Raw genomic sequence first — 25,499 nt, 5'->3', positions numbered from 1 at the left:
ATTTCTATCTATAATAATTTAATCTTTTATTGCTAGTATTTGATTATATATGTACACATTTGAGAGAAATTTTTAACTTTAACATTGCAAACAAGTTTAGCTTTTTATGGAAATATTGTGCAGTTATTTGAGTTTATTGAACAGAGTCTTCGCGACGCAATGATCTACGCATTGGACATAATCCAAAATCTCCTCTACACATGTTTCCTCTGTATGAGATCTTGAATTAACACGATTGTTGCACGTGTCTAACTTCTCTTTGAAATTGACGCATTTCGGTAGTTGACTGCATTCCTCCTGCACAAGGAAAAATTAGATACAAATTAAAATGGTACAAGATAATATTAGATTGTGATAAAATTTTATCATAAACATGTTTTTAACGTCAATTCTTTTATTAATAATTGATATAGATATATGTGCATAACAATTTGAATTTAAAGTCAATTAAATAAATTATAAGTCAATTCAATTATTTTACTTCATTAAAAAAATTATATTCGTGTAAAAGAAATTTTATTAAAGTTCATATTCTTTCCGGCTTTATTAAACTGTTATTTTGATGTTAAAGAGCAGCAGACAGAATATCGGCATTTGAGAATCTTTTTCTTTCAGTTAAAATTTTCTTCAAACCGTGAAATTACAAAAAGAGTCGATAATCGTGGCTTAAACTTAATCAAATGCGATCATATTTCAAAAAATCGGTATTTGCACGCGTTCGAAAGACACAACATTATATAACGATTGTCACCCGAAGGACTGTCTGTGGATCCACTAATTCCTCTTCCTCTCCCTCGTCGGCTTTAACTACTGGCAGATAACGCTTGAAGAAGTTCTGTATCGACATTTCTTTTATTTATCAGGATACTTTGATATCGTGGAAGTTGACTCCCCAAGTTTCTGAAGGAATCAAGAAACACTTGAAAATGAATGAAGATAACCACAACTCAGAATGTTCAGGAAGAATTATCACGATTCATCGATTGATCGAAATTTAAAGTTGTATCGAAGAATTCGTACAGTAGCCAATCAGCTGCTACAGATAATAGGTACACTGAAAAGTGATTGGCTACGATTTTAAGGGCATATATTCAGCAAACTTACAATACGTATAAACGGATGCATAAAAAAATTATCTAATCGCATTTCTATTATTAAAGACGCATGTTAAACACGATTGCATAATTTTCTTTAAGCATACATTTATGCGGCTGTGCAACTGTAATTGCATGCGAAACCCGTATGCTGCAACGTTCACATCGGTTCGTTTCAAGTGTGTTCAGAAATAAGACCGAAAATCTATTGCAAGGAATTCATTCCATGCAAATTATATATTGGGTCATCTAAAAAGTATCCGCAGTACTTTGTCATTAGATATATGACCATCAACGCACATCTAATGATAAAAAATACGCGGATACTTTTTAGATGACCCAATAGATCTGTTCGCGCTGCTTGAAATCTCCAAAAATTTTTGCACTTAAAATGGGATAAATATATATATTCGCGTGTCGAAGAGAAAGAAAACGAAGATGTTTAGTGCAAAAAGTGCAAATAACGCGAATATATCTATAATTCGCAAGAATTCGAGATAAAATTTATTTTATATACTGTATAATATTAAATATAATATTTAAAGAATAACAATTACACGTATAAAAAGTATATGTTAAAATATATGACATATCGAAATCCAGGATAAGTTAGAAATAATTCACGTAGGAGTCTAATTGTAAGCAATTTCACCAGGGCTGAATTGATCATCAATTAAATTAAATGGAGTTTGATCGAAGTCATCCTAGAGCCCGCGAGTTATAACTTTTGCGGGATGCAGAGGGAGGGTGCAAACGAGTTGGGGGCGTCCAGTATTAGTAATTAACCCATAATTTGAGAGAGAGAGAGAGAGAGAGAGAGAGAGAGAGAGAGAGAGAAAGAGAGCGTTTGGAAAAATAAAGAATGATACTACCTGCAATTTAATCGCAAGGAAGGAATGCGTGTTTGCTCGTCGACGACGTCGGCCCGGTTCGCGCGAGCGTGTTTACGAGCACGGGGATGCGCAAAGTGCGTCTCGTCACTCGTATGCGCAAGTGAAGTAGTGTAGACACGATCAGCCAAACACGCTCCAGGTGCGTCAACTCGAGAAAGAGAGAGAAGGACAGAGAATCGCGTGTGTCGCGACGGATTAGCTAGCGAACGAGAGAAACAGAGAGAGAGAAAAAGGTAAAAAAAAAACTTTGCCGTACATGTTTCATCACATTTCTCAGCCGGAGTGCGAAATCGCCGAAGATCGCGAATTCGTCAGCGGTGAGTGGAAACAACAGCGGAATAGTCGAAAGGACGATCGGTTCGATAGCTCGATAGGGAATAGGCTTGGGACACTCGCGCCGTTACGCATCGTCCCTGGACGTTTTACAAAAATTACGCGATTTTTGGCAAAGGAAGAAACCGCAACTTGAATAAGGATCTAAAGGTTCTGGTCAAAGTGATAGATCGAGCGAGGGAGACAAAGAGAGAAGAGGTATAATAGAAAAAGTGAGGTGAGGAGAGTGGGAGATAGGCAGAGAAGCAAAGGTGAGAGAGCGAGATTCTCGGAACGTTTAACGTGTGCGACCGAGGAATCGTCGACGGCGTTCTATCTGGAGGATTCCGCGACGAGGAAATATTCTCAGTGGCTCACCGTCGCGCGGGCAACCCAACCTAGAAGGAGCGCTAAGAAGCGTTTTCGAGGTTATGTATCATTGAAGAGAACCGCATAACGTTCTCGTGCGAGACTGAACGGCCAAAATTGCGAGAAAGAGAGACCACGTTGTAAGTCTGTGAATAGGACACGATGGGTTTTGGGTTTCATCTGAGGATGCCATATCGATAATTCCGCACCGGGGATCGTATCGATCCAGCGACGAGTGTGTTGCGTTCACGCTACGAGAGAATACGTCCTCGTATGAAGATCTATAGCAGAGTGACAAAGATTTCGCGCGATCATTACCTCTAACCTGATTGCACGCGTACGATGCACAAGAGAAAGGAACTGCTAATGTCTGTAACAAACTATAAGACTAGTCTGTACACGTAAGCGCGCGATTACTTTATAATTTTATGATTCATGAACGATCTCGATCATGTAATTGTACCGCATATCACTAATGTAAGAGACATACTTGTTTCAACAACGAATATTTTTTTAATATAATTGTAGTTCATTATTTTTAAGTGATGAACAGAGTGATGTATGGAAATTGTGTCCTATTGGTTTGCAATTCAATTTGTGTGAACAATTTATTTTGTATATTTGATAGATACGCTTTTCTGGAAAGATGCAAATAAACTATGAGTTGTACAAATTGATTTGCATTCAGCATAATAGTGATATCATCTAAAGTTTGGATAAATGTTTACGACAGAAGTTCATGTGAGTGGATGATGCTCGGAGGCAATGAACGGCATGGAGAGACATGGTCATGGACATGGACATTCACATGCGCATTCGCATCGGCATCGCCATTCCCATGGCAGTTCTCAGAGCTCATCGCAGAACTCGAATCAACCGTCTTCAAAACATAGTCATAGCCACGTGACACATTCGCAGAAGGATACGGCTGTGCCACCAGCGACTCAGAAGACTCAGAGAAATTTCAAGCTACTGGTCGATCCATTTTTAGTTAAAGGAGCTACAAGATTATGTAGGTATGATGGGACTGTTCCAGGCGATCCAACGTATCCACAGGTTCAACCTCGAGATCCCAGATCGCAATTAACTAGAATCTGGACTCGATTGGAACAGCTTGATCTACCTGTACCTAGATTTAAAATTGATTCCAATTACTGTGGAGAACCTCCTCCACTAGAGGTAACGTTTTGCCATTTAAATGACAATATTGATAAGACATTTTTAACAAACATGGTTCAGAAGTTTGGATCTATAGAAGAGCTTACTATTTATTACCATCCGTTAAACAATAAACATCTTGGCATAGCAAGAGTGGTGTTTGAATCGACCAAGGCTTCTAAAGCATGTGTAGAAAAGTTGAATAATACATCTGTGATGGGGAAGGTATTAAGGGTTTTTCTGGATCCCTTTGGCGAAGAATGTAAGAAGATGTTTGAGGAATTAACTATGGAGAAAAAACCACCTGAAAAGAAGGTGGAAAAAGAGCCATCGAAGCCAGAGCCAGAGCCAGAAAAACATCAGACACCAGTGGAAAAGGCTTTACCCGAGGAAAGGGATGACTTTAGAAATAGTAAAAAACCTATTCTAAATATAGAAAAGAACAGAGAGCCATACGTAGAAAATTCAAGATACAACAAGTATAGAGACTATCCTACGCCGAGTGGCAGTGCAGGTAGTGATTTGGGTTATGGAACAGCGCCCAGTGAATTGAATTATTCTAGTAATTATTCTCAAAATTCTACTCCAGCAACAAATTATGACTTTTACTACAGCAATTATCATCATCAACCTCCGAGTAGCTATTTAACTAATATCTCACAAAATGTGTCACAGAATATACCTATTCAACAGAACTCGAATGTATGGTGGGGTAATAATTCTGGATCAGCAGCATATTCAAGCTCAACTTCCGTCTGGCCAATTCAACCACATGCAACAAATTTGGACAATACTGGTTCTAATGTCACACCGATTAATAATAAAACTTCCAGTGCAAAAGCGCATACCACTCCTAAAAAGGAAAAGGAGAATCAAACTACAGCAAAGAGTACACCTCGTGATTCTCCTGATGAAACTCGCAAGACATTAGATTTAGATACAAGAATTGCTATGTTACTAAAGGATAAAGCAGGTGGAATGGCACCTCCTTTCTTACAGTTTGGCAGTGACTCAGAAGATGACAAAAAATCTCAATTTGGTGACAATGAGATGTTATCAGACCCACCCAGCCCTTTCCTCTCACATGAGATATACAAACAGTGTTTTGATAAAATAGTAGAGAGAAACAAAGAACGAAGAAAAGTTCATGAAAATAGCATTAGTCAGTTTTCCGTGGATGAGGATTTAGGTAGTGTCATAAGTTCCAGTGAAGATGAAGCATTGTTAGGAAGTTATAGCCCAGCACCTGATGACAATGAACCAGAGCCACCTAAGGAACCACCTCCACCTCCACCGCCTGACGACGACAGAATGTCTTTGAGTCCTTTAAGTTCAGGAGATGAAAAAATTGAGGAAGTGAGAACATTTATACATATGAAATGTAGTATTCATCGTATACACATGCCTATTTTATATTCATAAATATTTTTTTGATAGGTAATAGCACAGACTGAACCTTCAAATCAACTATATCCGACAACTGGTTATCCAGGACATTTGACTCACTATCCTTCTAATGATGTTTATAATTGGCCACGACCGACACAATATCCCTATCCTTATGGAACAACTTACTTACAAAGCCATTATCAACCTAACACAGCGTCTTTTTCGGCAACAATGGGAAATCATCAAGGAGCAAATTATTATTCCTCTTTTCAATCTCGGTTACATGCTATGGCAAATTATAATATCACAAAAGATCCACAGGTAAGATTGATTGTCACACAAATATATAAATTTAAATCTAATCTAATCTAATCTTTGCATTTAGAACTTTTAAACCAACTTTTAAAAATATTTCTATTTAGGGACCTACTATCAATGGAGTATTAAGCAGAGTTGTAAATGAACTAAAACAAATTCTAAAGAAAGATTTTAATAAGAAGATGATAGAGAACACAGCATTCAAATTATTTGAAGTTTGGTGGGACGAAAAGAAATCAGAAAAAAATCAAATTCAGGGTAACAGTGATAATATTATTGTCAATAATACAACAAAAGAAGATGTAAAATCGCAGGGATTGTCATCATTATTGGAGCAAGCAACACCACTGGGGCTCAATTACGATGGTTTTGGTTTGGGTATTAGAGCTAGTATGCCAAAGATGCCTTCATTTAGGGTAAGATAATGTTATAATATAACAAAAACAAAAATCTAGGCTATTGAGAATCAGCACGGAAGAAGGTGCGCAAACATTTTTTTACAAGTAAAATTGCTATTCATTTGATGTACAGATGTCTTCTTTATTTAAAGTCTAGAGAACTCGTTGAATGTTTCGACTTTCTTTGGAGTCTTCTTCAGCAATATTCTATATTAGATTTCTCGAATGGATAAGGCAGAATCACTCGCAGGTTGCCAAAATTAGTGGAATCTGTTTTCAAATTCAAATACTTATCAAAGAACTGGAAAGAATATGGGCAGTAGGAGTCAAGCGCAGAAGACGTGCAAATAATATATCTATGAAGTGTGAAACTTCTTTATTCACTAAAACGCGCTTACATGTTTCAAATATTTATGAGAAACTTAAATTCAACCAAAGAGTGGCAAGCAATTCGCCTCCACGGTTGTCAAATCTTGTCATAAAGCTTTGGATGCTGTTATTCACAAATTAGCACTTTTTAATACATTTTATGTGGAACTGATTGAACTCTGGCTTAAGCAATTCGTAGTGTCGAATAGGTTTAACGAGCGTTTAAATTGTCAAAGATCAGATCGAGTAAAAACAATCATAATAAATGTGAGACCAAAGTAGTATATGCGGAATATAAGTTATTGATTTTAACATATTTAACATATATAATGTCAAGTCTTAGATATAATGTATATAAGAACGGAAAATTATTGTAAGAGTTATAAATTTAATTTAATAAAAGAAATTGAAGAGTCAAGAGGAAAAAAATAAAATAAGGAATCAAAAGTTATGAACAGTAGTAACATTATGCGTAAAATTATGTGGTGGAATTATTATCACTCAACATTAAATTATATAATGTTATATCTTATATTTTTCTTCACTAAACATTGGACGTTATATTTTATAATTTTATTTTTATATATGTAGCGCAAGATCAAAGCTCCAAGCCCATTACCGCAGGATGAGGACAGTCGACAATCGGGTCATGCTGATATGGAAACAATTGAAAGTGATAGTGATCTAGATATACCACCTGTACAAAAAACAAAAAAACCGATGACTTCTCTCCCGACTATTTCTTCCTCGTCTACTACGTCTTCGTCAATCGAAAGTAGTAGCGAGGAGATTAGTTCCAGTGAATCTTCCGATAGTTCAAATGAAAGTTCTGATGAAGAAGCTTGCTTTGAGGATGAGGTATGTATAAAGTACAAGTAAGCGCAATGATTAAAAAAAAATACAGACTTAAGGAGATAAGCAAGGACACAGTCAGACACAGTGTAACACAATGAATTATTATATCCTTGTTGTTTGTCTACATTAAACAAGAATGAAACGATTCTCTGTCTGATTATGTCCTTGCTGAAAAGCACTCATAGAACGTGTTTATTGATTTGTGTGTAATAATAATCTAATAATAACAATCTAAATTTTCGATTATAATAGGTTTGATTGTTTCGAGAGTAACGAGATACGCTAATTAAAATTTTATTTTTAGCAAGATACAGATAGCCGAATGTCCGACAATAGGCCTTTGGCTTGTAATAGCGAAGATCCTGATATTTTGATGGAACTTGCGATCCAAAGGTCTCTAGACTGTCCTACACCAACTGGCAGAGAAACGCCGATACCAGATATCAAAATTAAAGATCAAAATTCAAACGAATTCCCGCAGATTGATGATGACAATCTGAATAGTTCATTATCTTCTTCTATAAGATATGAAAGCATAAAAGAAGAGGAAAGAATTTCTGAGACATTACCTATAGTGGAAGAAAAACCATTTGATGTGTGTAGAATTTTAGACAAGGAAGTGAAAGATACATCGAAAATCACTGAAGATAAGGGAACGCAGAGCGACATGAAACCGGTAATAATAACATCAGCAATAAAGGAAGAGGTGTTACCGGACATACAAAAAATGGAAAATTCGGCTGCGGAAGCTCTGATGACTCTAGCTGGACACGATAATATTATACGGCACAAGAGTCCAGGTCCTATACAATCTAATATTATTAGAGCGCTACAGACAATGTCAGCAAAATACATCAATGACGAACCTATTTTGAAGGATAATGAAAAGATTGAAATGTTTAGTGAGATTCCTACAACTGACTCAGAGGAAGAGAGTTTAGAAATCAGAAGACTAAGGTTAGTTAAATAAGTTTTTTTAAGGAATGTGTATGTTGTGATTTTTCTTTGTATATAATACCATAGTACAGTGCATATATACTGCAGGATTAATTGCAATAATTAATGGACACATTTAAAATGGATGAATTTTAGTTAACCTGAATCGTTTGCTGAACAATTGAATATGATTAATTCTTACTTGTGAATCCAACCATATTCAATCGCTCGGTAAGCAGGCTCGGTAGGCAGTTGCTTTATTTGGAGTAGACACAGTGTAACACAGTGAATCATTATGTCCTTGTTGTTTGTCTACGTTAAACAAGGATAAAACGATTTTCTGTGACTGACTATATCCTTGGAAAGCACTCATAGTCTGAACATGTTTATTAATTTGTGTGTAATAACAATCTAATAATAACAATCTAAATTTTCGATTATAATGAGTTTGATCGTTTCGAGAGTAAGTAACGAAAGTTCGACCCGGAAGTCATCATGGTCAGAAACCAAAGAGATAGAACTTTTGACATCATTAATCGCTTTCGGAGTGATTAAATTCGCTATTGTTAAATATTTTTAAATTATAACATTACAATATTATCTATATAGGTATCAAGCTGAGACAGAACTTCGATTGAATGGACAGCGGACACCAAGTTCACCTGGTTCTCAGGCTTCGCAGGTGTATATGGAACATTCGTATTCGTTACCACCTGCACAACCTGAGCCGGTGGAACCGGTGATACGAGTACCACCAGCCTCGATGAAAGTAAAACATCCAAAGATTGTTAAATTGGCGAAATCGAAAGATAATACTCATAAAATCGAGAAACAGAAATCCAAGAAATATACAAAAATACACAGCAATCAGAATCATGTGGGAGAGAAGGAAAATATCCGAAATGATTATATATATGATAAGCTTCCTAAACAGGTTCCAGAACCGACTGTCACGTACAAAGAACGAGATCTTATGTCAGAAATGGCTATTTTGTATGAATTTTTAACTAGGGGAATAGACTCGGAGGATGTAGAATATTTGAGAAGAAGTTACGAGGCTTTATTAGCGGACGACACTCAAGGTTACTGGTTGAACGATACGCACTGGGTTGATCATTCGCCGACGGATGTACCAAGCCCCGCGAAAAAAAGGAAACGAGACGAACTCCGATTGCATGCGAGTGGAAGTGCTAGAACGGAAGGATATTACAAAGTTGACATCAGGGAGAAGGCTAAACATAAAGTAAAAAATTATATATCCGATATGTTTGTAAAAATACATTTTTCTAAAGAAAATTTAAAGTTCAGACATGCTTATATTATAATGTTATTTTATTATTAAAGAAAATCTATAAAAAAATAGCAAATCATTCTTTTTGCTTTTGCAGCATCATTATGCTCAAAGTATACAGCGCAGTAATGATGTGGAGGACAGCGGCGGCTCTTACAGTGGAGGTGATGGTGTAATGAATGGTCCAAAAAATAATTCTAAAGCGTTGACTGGTAAAATGCAAGCATTGTCACGCGAGGCACGAAGTAATCAACGCCGACTATTAACAGCTTTTGGAATTGATACAGACAGTGATCTCCTTAAGTTTAATCAATTAAAGGTAGGATATATAATTCAAAATATCTAATATAGGTAGTATTAATAGGTAATATTAATATAGGTAGTGATATATATAATTTAATATTAGGTGTTGGAATTAATTCGTAGCGTTTTTTAATGAAAGAATGTTATTTATTTCACATGAGCATTAAAAAATACATTAATGAAAGTACTTCCCATCACTTGTAAAACGCTACGAATTAATTCCAACACCTAATATATATATTAATATTAATATATATAATATTCTGATGCAATTCATAATATATATTTTATGTTTTAGTTCCGTAAAAAGCAATTGAAGTTTGCTAAATCTGGTATTCACGATTGGGGCTTGTTCGCCATGGAACCAATCGCGGCCGATGAAATGGTTATCGAATATGTTGGACAAATGGTTAGACCGGTTGTAGCCGATCTACGAGAAGCTCAATACGAAGCCACTGGAATTGGAAGTTCTTACCTCTTCCGCATCGATTTAGATACAATTATCGATGCGACGAAATGCGGCAATTTGGCGAGGTTTATAAATCACAGTTGTAATGTAAGTCACTCTATTTCTTTAATCTTGACTGACTATGATAAACATATTTTGTGTATTTATGTGTGTATATGTGTGAAAAACAGAGAAATTTGAACATTAAAATAAAAAATTGAAAATTAAAATCTGAATTAAAATTTAACTTGATGAATTGATAAAAATATTGATATTAGTTTTTTTTTCTTCTGATTTGTTATATTCCAATCTTAATCTCTAATTTATTAATATAACAAAACTCAATATTAATTAATCTTGAAGTGAGAGAAGCAGAGCAATATATTTATAATAATTATTACATAATATGTAATATATACTTTATATTGTAGTTATCAAATCCTTATTTCTTTTAGCCGAATTGTTACGCAAAAGTAATCACGATCGAAAGCCAAAAGAAGATCGTAATCTACAGTAAACAACCGATAGGAGTTAATGAAGAAATTACTTATGATTATAAATTCCCATTGGAGGATGACAAAATCCCTTGCCTTTGCGGAGCTCCTCAATGCCGTGGTACCCTCAACTGAATTGTTCATTCTTTTTCCCGTCTTCATACTTCATCATACCCTACTCATATTTTTGTAAATATTTCCCCATGTAAACATTTTATAAAAATGCAATGGAAAATGCTAAATTATGTTAAGATGCGTTCTTCCTACTTTATTATGAGACCCTTCTGATCCAGTATATGACTTCGATATTTGGAAAAGTGAGATAAATATCTGAATCATTACTACACCTAATGATAGAATTATATTACAGTGTTTCATTTTATATTTATCGTCGACTGCTAAACGTGTTAATTGATAAATAACATTAACAGGAATACATTGAAATTGTATTTAGTGCAATTATGTCTACATAAACAATGTTATAAACAATGTAAATATTCTCAATGTATTATAAACAGAGTGATTTTCTCTCAATTGTATGTCAATAATTTAAAGAGTAAATTTGAGATATAAAATGAGAAAAGAATATTATATGACCATAGATTTAAGTTTTATTTTCCAAGTTATAATAAAAGTTAAAGAAATTCAAGTCATATTGTTTCATCTAGCGAGTAGCACAAAATCTTATGTGTCTCGTGCATTACAAAATCTGTGTTCCCACCTTTAAGTTTTTCTATTGTATTTCTAACTTTAGATAGATGATCTGCTCTTTTTGCAAAAAAGATACCCAACTTAAATCTAAACTTTTTTTTTAATTCCCTAGGAATTATGGAAAAGAGTAGGAAATCTAACATGTGCTTGGCTAGCATCTAGGTGGCGCTGAAAACGTGGAAGTGTGGAGGTTAGATTACGGTTTTTTTAATCGTTTTCTGAGATTGTTGTTTTAGAACGTCTTTTTCAATAAATAGGTAAACAAAATTTCGAGTGCGTTATGATAACGTGGTTGCATAGAAAATTAAGTGATATTTTAATCGATTATATTGTTTTTCTTTAAAAAGCGCTGAGATTTTTAGGGTGTCTTGACAGGTGGTAAATTCTTGCACTCTTACCTTTATTGATTGTTATGAATGTTACAAGAGGCTATCTAAATTAATTACAAGTGATCCATATTAATTCGATATTATGGCAGATCGCCTAACACAGTTGCAAGATACCATAAATCAGGTAATAAAATATTTCTATTTTATTGTCTCATACATTTATCATCTTGGTATCTTAATGATCTTAATTGTCAATTTTGTGTTAGCAAGCAGAACACTTTTGCAACAGCGTTGGTATTCTACAACAGTATTCTACGCCCAGTAAATTTCCTGGTTTTGATCGTATCGGTACCCCGCAGCCACATCAATCTCAAGAAGGTTTTTACATGTTTCAATATACATTGATAATATAATACTACTCTTTAGTACATACAATAATTTCATACAGTTCTTTATATATATAGATTATTTGTGTCCTGGGTTAATTAATTTTTATTACTTTTATAAGTGTATATAAAAATTGATTTTTATTTAACATTCACTTTAACATCTTTAAAAGGTATTTGTAAAATTGTGATAAAAAGAAAAGAAAGGATAGAGACTATTATTTAGTCAAGTATTCTTAGTATTTTAAAGAAAAGAAATGTACAGGACACAAATGATCTGATTGTATTTATTTAAATATATATGTTGATTATAAATCATAGTTCATCTATTTTAGATTACGCTGCCTTATTTGCAAATCTTATTGCAAGATGTGCCAAAGATATAGATACATTAATAGAGAGTTTGCCAAGCGAAGAATCATCACAGGAGCTACAAGTAGCCAGCCTTAGCAGACTTGAACAGGAGAATCAACAGGCTGGTGAACAACTGGAGGAAGTGGTAAGACAAGGGGAGACACTTCTTCAGCGAATTCAAGCAGCTCTACAGGATATTGCGCAAAGTCAATTAGATATGCAGAATCCTACATCAACGACTGTGATCAATATGAATCTTAGCAGTTCTAATATAAAACAAGAAAGTCTCAGTTCTATAAATACCGTGTCTTCAAATAATACACATCAACTGTCAGATCCTTCACCTAATTCAATAAATCAATGACATATTTATGATTTATTGTAAACTGTTATATTTATTGTTTGCTTATAATTTTAAAATATTTTGACAGTGTAAAATCAAATCGGTATATTAATTTCAAGTAAGATGACTACTACTACGACTGTCACTACAATTACTAATTATACAATATTTTATTATAAAAAAATATCCCTTAAGAGACAATAAATGGAACATTAATTTAATAACAGTGTTACAATATTTTAGTACAATTGTATTTATAATAAAAATATAAATTTGATAATATATTAAAATTAAAGCTTAGAACAATTTCTTAATCATTGAAAAGGAGAATAGTTTTATTACAGTGAACTTTTTAGATAATACATTAATCAATCTGTATTTATTTATATTTAGCATTTTATAATGTATGTTAATGTGTGTAGATGAAAGAAAGAAAACAAGTAATGAAAATTTTTTGAAGCAATTCTTGGTGTTTTTGGATTATTTCTCTTATTTAACAATATATTTCTAGTGGCTATTTTTGAGATTCTTGATTTTTCCAACTTGAAATTTCTAATTCGAAATTTGATGTTAAATTCATATATGTTCACACATATTTGTGCTTCAAATCAATGACGTTATATCGTAACTTACAAATGATTTAAATTAATGTGAATAGGTTGATGCTAATTTAAAAAATCATAAAAAAATGTTGCGAATATTAATTCGTAAACCTTATTACAAACTTTTAAAATCTCACAATCATGAATTTTATTCGCTAATTCGACAATTAGGTTACAGGTAATTACATTAATAAATCAAGATTCTAAATAGTATTTAATCGTATAAGTAATATAAAAAAAAACATTTTTTAGAAACTTATTCTTTTAAATTAAATTTTTTAAATTATGAATTTGTTATATAAAGTATTAAAATTTAATTTATGAAATTGTAGACACAATGTAGTGTCTAGTTTTTTTCTTATCTTTTACACATAAGATATATTTTCATCAATTTATATTAATTCACAAAAATTATGTAGCTTAACACGGAAAAAATCGGAAAATAATCAAACAGAAATGTGTATTGATAAACCAACAAAATGGCCGAGTGGAAAGAGGACCAATTTTGATTTCCACGAAGAAACCGAAGCTGCTATGAATGAGCAAATAAATACGGAGCTGATAGCATTTTATTATTATTTATCGATGGCACGATCCCTTTTATTTCTTTCAACTTTAAATACAAGAAATTAGGATTTTACACAAATCATAGATTATAACTTTTTAATTACTATAATTACAAATTCCCCTTATAACATGTATTCTTTTGATAATTAAATAATTTAATTGTTATTTTATGAAAATTTATATTTCATTGTACAGGCTGCATATTTCGGCCGCGTAGACGTCGCTTTACCCGGCTGTGAGTCATTCTTTATGCAGATGCATCATGAAGAGCATGAACATGCCTTGAGATTTTGTAACTATGTAAAAATGCGAGGCGGCAAAGTGTGTTTATACGCTATATCGCTGCCAAATGATCAAGATTGGAAATGTCCATTGCATGCATTCAAAGTAAATTTATTTTGAACAATCGAATCTGTTGTAATTTAAGATGATTTTAAATAATGTTATATATATATATATTTTTTAAGAATATGATACATTCCCTAAGAATTAATTAGAGTCTTTCATTTAGTAACAGCTATTCAGGTGTATAAGTTAATTCTTTTGTTTATGTACATTTTCTGCAGACAGCATTGCAATTGGAAATCGATGTTGGTAAAAAACTAGTTGCGGTAAATTCTGTAGCGGAGAAGCACGGTGATCTGAATGCGAGTGATTTTATCATCACCGGTTTCATGGAAGATCAGATGAAAAGCATTAACGAATTTGGAAGATTAACGACTATATTGTCGGGCGTTGGAGATCAAGCATTGGCGCGATTTCTATTTGATAAGAATCTACTCGAGAATTATGTCATGTCCAATTTCAATGTTCTAAAAAGTAAATCTCTGCTAAGAAAATTTGATAAATAATTACATAGATCCTCTTGTGAGTGTTTTTTTATAAATATATAATATTCCTATATTGCATATATTATATCGTTTTTATTCTTTAGAATTGTAGCATTCTTTTATAAAATTGTCTGCGCAAAAAATTTGTGTATTCAAGATTTAAAAAGGAAAGTCTCTTTAAGTCGTAATCACACTAACAATTATGCGATTGTGATTGGCAATTACTTTCAACCAATCAAAACAAAGCAATCGCCATTGCTTTGTCCTAACTGATTGGGAAGTAATTAACAATCGCCATTCATAATCGATAGTGCAAAAAGTGCAAAGGTGTAAGTAATATGAATAGATTTATTGTAAATGCAAATAAAAAAATGGATGCTACATCCCCCCTTCCTCTCGCGTAGATTTATCAGAATTATTAGATGCTACGGAAATTGAGCACAATTGAGTATAATTGAGCATACTAGAAAATTGAGCACTGAAAATTATAGCGTTTTTCATTAGAAAAATTAGTGCAATGGAGTGCAAATCTGTTTATATATTTTCAGTGTTAATAAATCCTTTTAAGGTTATGAAGTTTTTGTGATAACAAAGGATATGTGATTAGGGTTAAATTATTTATATTGGGTCATCTAAAAAGTATCCGCGGTACTTTGTTACTAGATATATGACCATCAACACACATCTAGTGACAAAAAATCGCGGATACTTTTTAGATAACCCAATAGATTTGCATTCAATTGCACTCAATATGCATCAGTGTTGCATTAGTTCTAGTGGAAAACGCTATTAGGGTATATTTTATATGCGATCTTTATAAAAGAAATATGATTGGATAATTTTCTTTATGTATATTTTATACGGTTGTGCAGAAAGTTGTGTGAAAATACCTTTAGAGTTTGGCCAGTTTGAGAAATCGAATAATTTTAATATTATACCGCTTTTTCCGATTAGCCTTTTTCCATTAACCAATACACGGACATGGTCCTCAATCTTCTCTCACACCATTACAATTCAATGAAAATGCATAATACATAATACATTACACGTGAACATGTAAGTGGGGACATAAGGAACATGGCCGCCATAGTTCCGTTGATTTGTTGGTGTTAGTTGGACAATCGACAAGGGGGGTCAAGGTATTTAATCAAGGTTGCGATTGAGATTGCTCATTGCTGACAGTGCACGTTAATTAATCACGTTTCAGCGGCATTAAATTCACGGCAACGAGATTTGCCACGTATTTCCGGGACGTCAGACGATCTTACTCTCTCTTGTCTCCATTTTTTTTTCATTTTTTTTCTATACAAAAAATTTCCTTGCACGATGTGAGAAGATACTTACGTGATCCCTCCTCCGTAGTTTCTTTCTTCCACCTGTAGATATAATTTATCTATCGAAAGAATACATCATTCTTTGCTTTATTCTTGAACGTGTCTTCGTGTAATTAATCTCAAAGTCTGAAGGAGTGATTCACGCGCGGATTTTGCTAAGAATAGAGAGCAGCGACAAAAAAATTCACTCTTCGCTGCCGGGTAAGTTTGTACGATGGCGAGTGATCTGTCAAGCGGCTGCACGGAGACAATCGACATCCTGGACGATGAGAAAGAAGAAGGCGAGATTTCGTTGGAGGATGTCAGTTCATCTGAAGAAGGTGGAATGGGTCACTTGACTAGTAACTACGTCGTCGGCAGAATGCGTGCATGCCCTGATTGCAAATCTTGGGGCGACTGTGCTACCTGGTGTAACGCATATCATCCTAAGAATCAGAGCAGGAGAGGTAAAGTGATACTGGACCTCATATTCGTATCTGTCATTCCAAGATGTTTCTTTTTTCTTTGATCACATTTCATACTTGTGTTTGAAGTTAAGGCCTGGTTCCATCCATGTAAAATTAACTTTAATTTTGGTTTAATTTTAAGTTTATCTTTTTCTTAAGATCCAGTTTAATCTTTATTGTTTTCTAATTCTAAGAAACAGTGAATTAAACTGAGAATAAAATTAATCTTATATTGGAACTGGATTTAAGAGATTCAAAGGTATTTCCTCTTGGATCTTTTGGTTTATTTATTTATGCGTATATTTTGTTTCTATATATATATATAAAGATTTTAAAGATATAAATGTAATACAAAGAAACAATTGCTATAAACAATAAAATGATTGTAAAGGGCATATATAAGAGTCAAGTTAACAAAATAATGTAAAAATAATAATAATTTTTACACTCATTTTTGTTAAATCGACTCTTATGTACCCTCTACAATCATTTTATTGTAAATATTTTTAATATTAAGAGTCCTTTATTGTTTTATTTGATTTGAATAATTGTTATGATTTCACAATTATTGTATCCCTAAGAAATGTTTCTGATATAGGTTTCTTTGATTTCTGTCACTACAATATTCTACATATTATTTTTAATTTCCCACACAGCACAAATTTTAAAAAAACATCCTTAAAAAAAGAGATATCCAGAGGACAGATTTCCTTTGTCTTTTGAATCCTAAAAATGTCCCCAGGACGTCTCTTGGATAAAGTGTGTTGTGTGGATTTTATTGATTACAATATAATCAGATAAAGAGAAATTTTATAGAGATTCCTATTTTAATAGAATTATTTTTGAAAAAAATCTTACTAGTCTGTATGTGTACAACGAAAAATTATCTTTCAATGAATAAATATAATTAGAATAGTAATTATTTGAACTAGTATCTTGTTTTAATCAAGTAGCAGTTAATCTTATTTTATAAGATCCAGTCAAAGGGAAGGAAAACCGTCATCATGTCAGAGAAACAGGATTTGCTGCAACAAAGCACATGGCATCGACGTTACAAGAGAAAAATGATGACCTAGTACCAATCTCTAGCGACAGCGACATGGAAATCGTCGGTCTCACAGATACATCCAATCGATCAAAGGCCAAAGTAAAAAAGAAAAAAAGAAAGAAAAAGGAATATGAAACCCTCACTATCGATGAATTGATTTCTCCAACCTCCATCGATATGCTATCATCTATAGCAGGAGTCAACGCGGTGAAAATATATAGGGAAGTAAGTCCAAATCAACGCAAATCAAGTGGCAGATCCAAGATAATCTCGAAATCGCCAGTTCGAAGATACAGATCGCCAGTGATAGCACGATCGTCGTTTCAATCTTCTCGATCTCCGCTGAATCATTCCAGATCTCCGATATTAAAGAAATCACCGCGAAAGGTCAGATCCCCAAAACGTAGTCTCCGTCGTCATTCACCTGTGAAAGCAGCGAAGAGACTGCCGTCGAAGTTGAGCTCGCCGCCGTCTACTCGTTCCTATGTCGATAGGCACGGCGAGGTGACGCGGTTGTTAAAAAAGGTGAAGCATCTGGATTCCATAGGAACTCAAGCATCGGAACCGAGCGTCAACCGGAGTAAGGAATCATCGTCGCTGAAGGAGAAATTATCGAATATGAATATACTAAACAGAGCCAGCAGCGACGACCACGTGCACCTCAAGGGAAAATTAAAGGTTGAATCCGAAACAGTCGACGATGCCGACGATGAGGATGATCTGGCATTGCTGCGACAAAAAGCATTAGAGACAAAGCAGAAAAAGTCTAATAAATCGGAGCATTCAGCAGATGTAGAATCAGAAAAGAGATTAGCTGTGAATAACGATGACCAGGACGAGGAAGCTTTGCAACTTCGTATGATCGCGCTGCGCTCAGCGGTCATGAAGAAGCATCAGAATCGGGTTCAACGCGGTATTAAAACCAAGAGACCTACTCGCAGTGAAAGTCCGTTTAGTTCGAGTTTTCTCGATGATATACCCGTGCCCAGCGATGAGCTGTTGAAATATGCGTCGCCGCCATGCACACCGTCACCCGAGAGCAATCACATTGAAGACATGGACTTGGATACTGACATCGAAAGGGAGAAAGAGAAGTTGCCATACTCGCCGACCGATAAGATCACCGAGAACGTTCCTATAGACACAGCGTTGCTTGGAATCGAGCCATCTGACGTATCGTTTATTAATGTAAACGAGAACATCGGTAGCCCAGTCTTTGACGACGCACAGGATGAACTTGCAACGAACAACGTCACATCCTATTATAATGAAACTTACTTATCTTACCAAGCACTTCCAAGTAAGCCGCAATTCTATGCGCAATCACCATCACAGTACAATAACGAGACCTTTCATTCAGATTTAAATGATGTAACCGGAAAAAGTTTCGAGAATCCTCACGGCAACGGTGTCGTTTGTGATCTAATAGATGGAATTTGTTGTCAAGAAAGTACTTATTCCTTAACGAATATGCCAGATACGCATGATCTTCCAGTGTCCAAGGATCTTCTCACCTCTCCTGTCTCTTCCTATGGCACTTTCGCTTCTTCTCTTCAGATGCAGCAAATCGTGGAGCAACCTGCCAAGGATATTGTATTTGTGAATGTGGATTCCACATTTAGAAATGATAAACCCGCCTACGAAATGCAGACAGTCCCTCCATTTAATTCCGTTGCAAATGCTCCGACAACGGCGTACGCTGTTAAATACGCCGAATCAATGTCGCCGAATGAATCGATGATAACGATAGATGATCTTCCGGAGGTATCTGTGGATCCATTAAACTCTCCCATTGGCGACGACAGAAATTTACCGGCCATGGAATACATTCCAATGGAAGCAGCACCATGTCAAGTTGCTATAGAGAAAACATTACAGGAACCTTTATATATGCAAGGTATCCCAGAAGTTACTAAAGATATGAATAAAATACCTACATTAATCAACAGAAAGCTGGTACCCGCGCCAATACTGAAATCGAATAAGCGGCTGCGACAACATTTGAAGAAGCGCGAAATACTGCAGCCAGAATCGGAACCAGAGCCGGAACCGACTTTTAAAAATGCTGAGATGCAACCGGTGACCGTTGTTGCCATAAACGCGAATAGTAGTATTTTCAAACCTATAAAATTACAAGTAGTGAAAAAATCCGCGCCTGCTTTGTCGACGCTCCCTACATTCGACAATTCAGTGAACGAATCTTTAGATACATCAGAGGATCAAAGAGGCTCATCCAAAGAAGATCATGAGACAGTTGAGCTGGGACAGACTGATATCACTACTACGTCATCAGCGAATGAAGCTACTCTAGCTCGCAGGAAAAGGAGAAAAAAGGAGAAACGCAGAAGGAAAAATCGTTGGATTAAATGGTTTGAGAATGAAACGAACTCATGTTTGGATACTGATGTAAATAAAGATGCAATTATGAATGCGTCTACTTTAGATCACATTGCAACCGAATCTGATCAGAGCAAGAGCAATGATAACGCTAGTACACATAAGATTTTAATAGAAAATGGAGAATTGACGAGATCGCAAAGTATCACTGATACGCAGGAGTCTATTAACTCCGGTGATATTATGACCGAAAAAAGAGACGTGGAGAATCACACACTGTTAACATCCGTCGAATATTCGCAAGAAGAACACATTAAATCCCATTGTTTGTCAACAAATCCCGCGCCAGACAATTCGAATTCTGACACAGTTAGCAAAACCACCGATACTAAAAGCGTTAGTAGGAGACAAAGCATTGATGAAGATGAGGACGAATTACGAGCCATTTTATTGGCTTCTTTAAAACGAACGAAATCAGCAGATATCAACAGTCCTCCAATTGCTCCAGCTACTCCGATTACAAACTCTATTGTAACGAATGTCCAGACATCTGCATTAAATCAAACATTGACAGATACCATGCCATCTACGGTTAGCACAACGTGTACTGTGAGTAACAATGCTCCGTTACTATCATCGAAGCCGTTGCCATCGAAGCCGTCGCCGTCGAAGCCGTCGCCGTCGAAGCCGTCGCCGTCAAAGTTGTTATCATCGAAGCCATTACCATTGAAGCCTTTATCGGAAACAATAAAAAAGAAAATTAATGACGCATCCATCTCGGTGCAAAATGGCAGCAGGAAAAGAAGCATCAGCCTAGACACGGTAAAGAGTCCTTCGAAAAAAATAACGAGAAAAGCAATCACGAGCACGAAGGTGGTAAACAACGCTAAGAAATATCAGAATATGATTGTAAAGAGAAGATTGAATCTACGAAAGATTGATAACAATACGACGAAGCCTAGCGAAAACGCATGGTCCAACGCTAACGCTTCAAAAATATCGTTGCATGCATCTGACACTCAGCGATTTGTGATAAGTTTGGGTTCCGATACGGATACCGAGTCCGAAGGGGAGAAAAACGAGTCTGTTTCTATCATGGAGAAGCATCAGGCGCATCAGGAGATCCCCGCCGATTTTGAAAAGAACCTGAGTAAATTTCTGCGTGAGGTGAGAAACGAACAAGAACAGTCTGCAGCAGCCGCATCGAAGTCATCCAGTTCGTCCACGCAAGCGACAAAGCGAGATGTGCCACAAACGGCTAACGGTTCATCTAATATGCACACTCCACTGGTAAGGCGATTGCATATTTCCACTAATTATCCTTTAATGCTAGTAATTTACACGAAAGAGATTAATATTGTTTAGATTCGCAATTCGAAGATTTATTATATTGAAGAAGAATTGAAACTTTCTTCGCTGAAACTTTCTTAATTAGTTTAGTTCTGCAGGTTTTCTTACTTTGTTACAGGCCGTGAGGCATCTTCCTGCGTCACAGCAAGAGGAGTATCGTCGTTTGAAGCAGGAAATCTTGGAGCGCGAAAAGTTGAAACTGCAGAGAAAAGTAGCAAGTAACAATAGTAGTAGTAGTAGTAATAATAGCAGTAATAAATTATTAAACACTAACGTAGCAAGCTCACCAATAAAATCTTTGTCATCATGCGAAAAAAAAGCACATGTTAAACAGAACCAAGATAATTTAAAAACGCCAGAAAAAAATCCTCCTCAAGAATCATCAACAGAAGTTGAAAAGAAAAGCGACGATGTGACGAGAGACACGTCAGAATTAAATGTTTGTCGTAAATCCGCTGAGAAAAAACTTTCAGTGAATATTGCTAAACATACTAATTCCACACAAAGTTTTTTGCAAACTAAAAACTGTAAGAAAGCGATACCGAATAATCTCAGCATTCGAATTACTAATGTTCCCGCTTCAAATCACGCCAACGGTAGAATGGTCGAGAATTTGCGTGAGAAGCAATCCGTGACAGACACACAGCAACATAGATCTGCTTTGAGAACGTTAAGCACAGACGAGATAAATTGTAAATACATGCAAGTAATGTTGAAGCCGAACGCAATTGAACGAGTCGTTACTATAAATGACAAATCAATTTTGCAACATGACATGACAATAAACGTCGGTCAAAGTGAAAATCTGATCGAGCCTGATGTCAAAACAGAAAATCTAGTCGAAAAAAATCTAAATGATGTAGATAGTAATAGTAGTACTTTTTCTACTGCATCTACTGTAAAACTTCTAAATTCATTTTCGGTTTCGAGTGAACACGAGGAGACGATAGAAACCACAATGTCACTTTCTCAATATAAAGCAGAATGTCAGCAAGAAATTAATCGTGATACTTCAACGTCTGTACTTACAGACAATAATAATAGCAAAAATGACTCTCATAAATCTGACTCGGTTGCTGACGATAATAGTACTGCGAATGATATTTGGGACACACTTAAAAAGGATGTTAAAGCAGAAGTAGATTCCCTGACGAGTCTTCCAGAAGCAGAACAAGAGCGATATTTAAGAGAAACTGAGCATAAATTAGTTGAAAAACGGTAATTATACATAATAATTTTGCAGAGAAACAAACTATAATAACAGAATGACACACAATAGAGCTTTCATATTAAATTATGTTATTTATATGATATAGGTATACGGTCTTAGATCATTTAGCAGAAATGTCAGGGAATCTTCGTCAATGGGATCTGGAGAAAGAAGTACAAACTACTCTGGCCAACGAAGTGAGAAAACTTAAAGAACAGTTAAAGATAGCTGAGGAAAGGTTACAACAGCAGCGCAATCGTGTTAATAGCATGGGTCCAAAAGTTTCAACAGCACGTCAAAAGATCAATGCTGGACGACGCGAATGCTTCAAACTGTCCAGAATTTGTTCGACCCTAGGTAACCGACTCATGGAGAAAAATTACAAGTACGCAAGTATGAAAGCCACAGATGCATGTGGCATAAATATTTAATAATTTAGATTATCTTATATATAAAAAAGAAATTCTGACGTTCTATTTTTAGTGTATTTTGATTATAAAGATTGTTCTTTTAGGTTGCCAGAGGCGGTAGATCAACTTTTAAGTGATAAACTCAAAGAGATTGCTAATCATACGCGTCAGTTTACCAAGAAAAAGCGACTCCAAACTAATGATATTTCTGAAAATTCCTATTCTACATTACAAGAACTCTCAGAATCATCTAAAGATATATACATTGAGGAAAATCTGTCGCAAGAACAGCCAATGAATGATGAAGCTGTGATCATGACCGAGATGGGACCGAGAAGAGATACTTGCTTGACGCAATCTAATCAAAATAAGAGTTTATCGACAGAAATCTTATTGGATTTCTCGCAAGTGATTCCATGCCAATTAACATCAGAAAAAAGAGAAAAAACTTCAGCAAATGCATCGAATCATTGTAACGAGGAACAAGTCACAACTCTTAACCAAGATAACCAAGATGCGTCATCTTCTGAACCAAAGTTATGCCAAAGTAGTCCTACAGAACAAAATAATGAGCACACAAAAGAAAGTAGAACGGACAAGTCTGATCCCGCCGCATCTTTAGAATTAAAGTCATCAGCGACTGCTTCCTCAAGTTCAGAACAAAATGAACAGACTAACGAAAAAGCCTCGCCGCTACTGCCATCATCGTCGCCGACAACAAATACAACGATATATACAACAACGACGACGAAGCAAATTGCACCTTATATATCGATATTGTCACATTTAAAAAAACCAAGGTGAGTGTTCCTTTTTTTGAAAAATAATTATGGTATTCGATCATCCATTGTCTGTGGCCTATTCTCAAAATCTTGAGGATTTTTGTGGTTTCTGTTACTCTTTTCGCTAGGAACATCAACCCCCATGGAATTCTGTGTCCGTACGAAATGATGGGCATTTGCAGGGACGAGGATTGCCAATACATTCATCAGTCGAGGAATCAAACCTGAAATAATAATTACATACTACCGAACATATTCAACATGACGTAAGGTGGTTCTAATTTCTCGTCAAATGTGTCAATGTGGATCACACACTTTACAATACATTAATAACATTTCAATTCGTAAATATCATAAGCTCACGCGTTTAGTTCCTTACTATATCTTGACTATATCTTGATTTCTAAAATCTAATTGTTCACAATATATATATTGCATACAATATATAAGATAGTCGCGTACACATAAGAAAGAACAGAAAATAGTTTTAATCATTTCCTTCAAGCAAATGTCTTTGATTTCGTATTTACAGGTATCATCAATTATCCTCTAGGAAATAGATATATCGATATAGGCAGGTTGCGATGTTATGCAGAGCCAACACTCGAAGATCGGTAAGTTGTCTTCATCCATGGCAGGCTCTAGTGCACAATACCGAAATTATCGTTTTGTTTCGCAAAAATCTTACATTTTTATGTAAGATCTCTATTTTAAAATGTCGTGTTACTACGGGATCTCGAGAGGTATCCGTATTTTATTGAAAGTTCAAATAAAATTTCGACCAGTGTATATTTTTTACAATTATAAAAAAAAAGTGTCTAAACTGCAAGATCAATCAGTGTGGTAAAGATAAATAGAAGAATCTATCGACCATACTGAAAAAAAGAAGAGTTAAGATCGAAAAGAAGAGAAATCCAGCAATTACGTATCATCGGACAATTAGTAATTTTTTCTTCGTACTTCGATAAGTTACCTCATATTAATAAATCTTGTACCTGTATAATAAAAGTTAAATATTTTTTTCTTATCTGAAGTGTAAATTAATTACATATATTCCCTCCCTGTCTCGTATATTGTATATCTTTATTTAATTTTCTTTTATTAAAATTTTTATAATATCTTTTTCTTAATAGTAAAATATATATGATCGTTTATAATCATAATTATTTCATTTTAAATATAAAACTTTAATTTTGTTTTACGTGATTGATTTCTCTCTTTCTCTCTCTTTTTTTATTCACCATATTTGTTGCCGGGGAAATCGCCTTGAGTTCTGTATTTATGCCAAGGTAATCTGCCTGTAAGTCTAAGTTCATCCCACTGTTCCACCCAGGCCTTCGGACATATGGACGTGAAAACATCTTTAAACCACGTACATGCTTCGGAATCTTTACCTAAAATATGCTCACAGCGATAGAAGTCAGTATACATTACGAAACATCTCGGCGTCTGATTTTGTTGCTGAAATCTGCAAAATGGAGTTGACAAAAAAATATCCCTGAATTAATTATGAATACCGCAATTATATATATACCTCGGGTCATTGCCAAGAGTACGTATGGACTCATTCTCAGTTTGTATCTCTTTCTCTTGAATTTTATTCTTTTTGAGACAAGGATCATCTTCATCTACTTCGATAGTTATCTTTTTCTTTTCATTCTTTCGTGTTGAAGATAAATTATTTTCCCCCATTTTTTTTTAAACGACAATCACATGTGCTTTACGATATTTAATAATTCTATTATATATTTTGAATTCCTTTTTAAAAGCTGTTCAGCGCTCCTGTCATTAAAACATTTTTTTTATTGCTTTTCGCTTGTTTAAACTTTCACT

The 25,499-nt window shown here is 34.9% G+C and overlaps 6 protein-coding genes across 8 annotated transcripts; 4 read left to right on the top strand and 2 right to left on the bottom strand.

The window, feature by feature from the left end:
* Position 1: 1 nt before the first annotated feature.
* UQCR-11 (Ubiquinol-cytochrome c reductase 11 kDa subunit) lies at positions 2 to 2,104 on the bottom strand. The gene is made up of 3 exons (XM_011069316.2): positions 1,967 to 2,104; positions 752 to 900; positions 2 to 297 (listed from the first exon to the last, which is right to left on the bottom strand). The coding sequence occupies exons 2-3, from the start codon at positions 845 to 847 to the stop codon at positions 124 to 126; spliced, it is 270 nt and encodes an 89-aa protein (XP_011067618.1). The 5' UTR covers positions 848 to 900; positions 1,967 to 2,104; the 3' UTR covers positions 2 to 123.
* Positions 2,102 to 10,878, top strand: Set1 (SET domain containing 1). Its single transcript, XM_011069315.2, has 9 exons — positions 2,102 to 5,182; positions 5,264 to 5,536; positions 5,638 to 5,949; positions 6,892 to 7,158; positions 7,460 to 8,112; positions 8,701 to 9,334; positions 9,480 to 9,701; positions 9,984 to 10,241; positions 10,589 to 10,878. Exons 1-9 carry the CDS (start codon positions 3,434 to 3,436, stop codon positions 10,760 to 10,762), a joined length of 4,542 nt encoding a protein of 1,513 aa, XP_011067617.1. The 5' UTR covers positions 2,102 to 3,433; the 3' UTR covers positions 10,763 to 10,878.
* Positions 10,879 to 11,483: 605 nt separating this feature from the next.
* On the top strand, positions 11,484 to 13,213 carry MED21 (mediator complex subunit 21). The gene is made up of 3 exons (XM_011069313.2): positions 11,484 to 11,851; positions 11,934 to 12,045; positions 12,389 to 13,213. Exons 1-3 carry the CDS (start codon positions 11,810 to 11,812, stop codon positions 12,769 to 12,771), a joined length of 537 nt encoding a protein of 178 aa, XP_011067615.1. The 5' UTR covers positions 11,484 to 11,809; the 3' UTR covers positions 12,772 to 13,213.
* Positions 13,214 to 13,328: 115 nt separating this feature from the next.
* Positions 13,329 to 15,631, top strand: LOC105154126 (ferritin, heavy subunit). The gene is made up of 4 exons (XM_087407094.1): positions 13,329 to 13,530; positions 13,772 to 13,940; positions 14,115 to 14,306; positions 14,486 to 15,631. Exons 1-4 carry the CDS (start codon positions 13,439 to 13,441, stop codon positions 14,768 to 14,770), a joined length of 738 nt encoding a protein of 245 aa, XP_087263220.1. The 5' UTR covers positions 13,329 to 13,438; the 3' UTR covers positions 14,771 to 15,631.
* Positions 15,632 to 15,651: 20 nt separating this feature from the next.
* Positions 15,652 to 24,693, top strand: LOC105154056 (uncharacterized). 3 transcript variants are annotated; one of them, XM_011069312.2, is made up of 7 exons: positions 15,652 to 16,529; positions 17,504 to 21,204; positions 21,383 to 22,482; positions 22,581 to 22,859; positions 22,989 to 23,684; positions 23,795 to 23,932; positions 24,199 to 24,693. In XM_011069312.2, exons 1-6 carry the CDS (start codon positions 16,298 to 16,300, stop codon positions 23,892 to 23,894), a joined length of 6,108 nt encoding a protein of 2,035 aa, XP_011067614.1. In that variant the 5' UTR covers positions 15,652 to 16,297; the 3' UTR covers positions 23,895 to 23,932; positions 24,199 to 24,693. The 3 variants fall into 3 exon arrangements, with proteins under 3 accessions (XP_011067614.1, XP_011067613.1, XP_087263204.1); XM_011069311.2 differs by having other exon boundaries at positions 23,795 to 23,937; XM_087407078.1 differs by having other exon boundaries at positions 23,795 to 24,693.
* LOC105154055 (Cytochrome c oxidase subunit 6B) lies at positions 24,442 to 25,363 on the bottom strand. Its single transcript, XM_011069310.2, has 2 exons — positions 25,201 to 25,363; positions 24,442 to 25,134 (listed from the first exon to the last, which is right to left on the bottom strand). Exons 1-2 carry the CDS (start codon positions 25,356 to 25,358, stop codon positions 24,900 to 24,902), a joined length of 393 nt encoding a protein of 130 aa, XP_011067612.1. The 5' UTR covers positions 25,359 to 25,363; the 3' UTR covers positions 24,442 to 24,899.
* Between the last annotated feature and the right edge of the window lie 136 nt (positions 25,364 to 25,499).

Source organism: Acromyrmex echinatior, chromosome 6 (genome assembly GCF_024713525.1).
Source record: "Acromyrmex echinatior isolate Ae372 chromosome 6, ASM2471352v2, whole genome shotgun sequence".
NCBI lineage: Eukaryota > Metazoa > Arthropoda > Insecta > Hymenoptera > Formicidae > Acromyrmex > Acromyrmex echinatior.
Note: the sequence above shows the minus strand (reverse complement) of the source record. Positions and strands in the feature narration are given on the sequence as shown.

What these genes read in the sequence shown, in the direction of transcription:
- UQCR-11 (XM_011069316.2), bottom strand. Translation starts at nt 847, where the DNA reads ATGTCGATACAGAACTTCTTCAAGCGTTATCTGCCAGTAGTTAAAGCC. An exon ending in ATCCACAGACAGTCCTTCGG is followed by an intron (nt 298 to 751) that starts GTGACAATCGTT and finishes TTCCTTGTGCAG; the next exon opens with GAGGAATGCAGTCAACTACC.
- LOC105154055 (XM_011069310.2), bottom strand. Translation starts at nt 25,358, where the DNA reads ATGGGGGAAAATAATTTATCTTCAACACGAAAGAATGAAAAGAAAAAG. An exon ending in ACTCTTGGCAATGACCCGAG is followed by an intron (nt 25,135 to 25,200) that starts GTATATATATAA and finishes TCCATTTTGCAG; the next exon opens with ATTTCAGCAACAAAATCAGA.
- Set1 (XM_011069315.2), top strand. Translation starts at nt 3,434, where the DNA reads ATGAACGGCATGGAGAGACATGGTCATGGACATGGACATTCACATGCG. An exon ending in ATATCACAAAAGATCCACAG is followed by an intron (nt 5,537 to 5,637) that starts GTAAGATTGATT and finishes ATTTCTATTTAG; the next exon opens with GGACCTACTATCAATGGAGT. An exon ending in GGGAGAAGGCTAAACATAAA is followed by an intron (nt 9,335 to 9,479) that starts GTAAAAAATTAT and finishes TTGCTTTTGCAG; the next exon opens with CATCATTATGCTCAAAGTAT.
- LOC105154056 (XM_011069312.2), top strand. Translation starts at nt 16,298, where the DNA reads ATGGCGAGTGATCTGTCAAGCGGCTGCACGGAGACAATCGACATCCTG. An exon ending in TAAGAATCAGAGCAGGAGAG is followed by an intron (nt 16,530 to 17,503) that starts GTAAAGTGATAC and finishes TTATTTTATAAG; the next exon opens with ATCCAGTCAAAGGGAAGGAA. An exon ending in CTAATATGCACACTCCACTG is followed by an intron (nt 21,205 to 21,382) that starts GTAAGGCGATTG and finishes ACTTTGTTACAG; the next exon opens with GCCGTGAGGCATCTTCCTGC.
- MED21 (XM_011069313.2), top strand. Translation starts at nt 11,810, where the DNA reads ATGGCAGATCGCCTAACACAGTTGCAAGATACCATAAATCAG. An exon ending in TGCAAGATACCATAAATCAG is followed by an intron (nt 11,852 to 11,933) that starts GTAATAAAATAT and finishes ATTTTGTGTTAG; the next exon opens with CAAGCAGAACACTTTTGCAA. An exon ending in GCCACATCAATCTCAAGAAG is followed by an intron (nt 12,046 to 12,388) that starts GTTTTTACATGT and finishes CATCTATTTTAG; the next exon opens with ATTACGCTGCCTTATTTGCA.
- LOC105154126 (XM_087407094.1), top strand. Translation starts at nt 13,439, where the DNA reads ATGTTGCGAATATTAATTCGTAAACCTTATTACAAACTTTTAAAATCT. An exon ending in ATTCGACAATTAGGTTACAG is followed by an intron (nt 13,531 to 13,771) that starts GTAATTACATTA and finishes AAAATTATGTAG; the next exon opens with CTTAACACGGAAAAAATCGG. An exon ending in GTCCATTGCATGCATTCAAA is followed by an intron (nt 14,307 to 14,485) that starts GTAAATTTATTT and finishes CATTTTCTGCAG; the next exon opens with ACAGCATTGCAATTGGAAAT.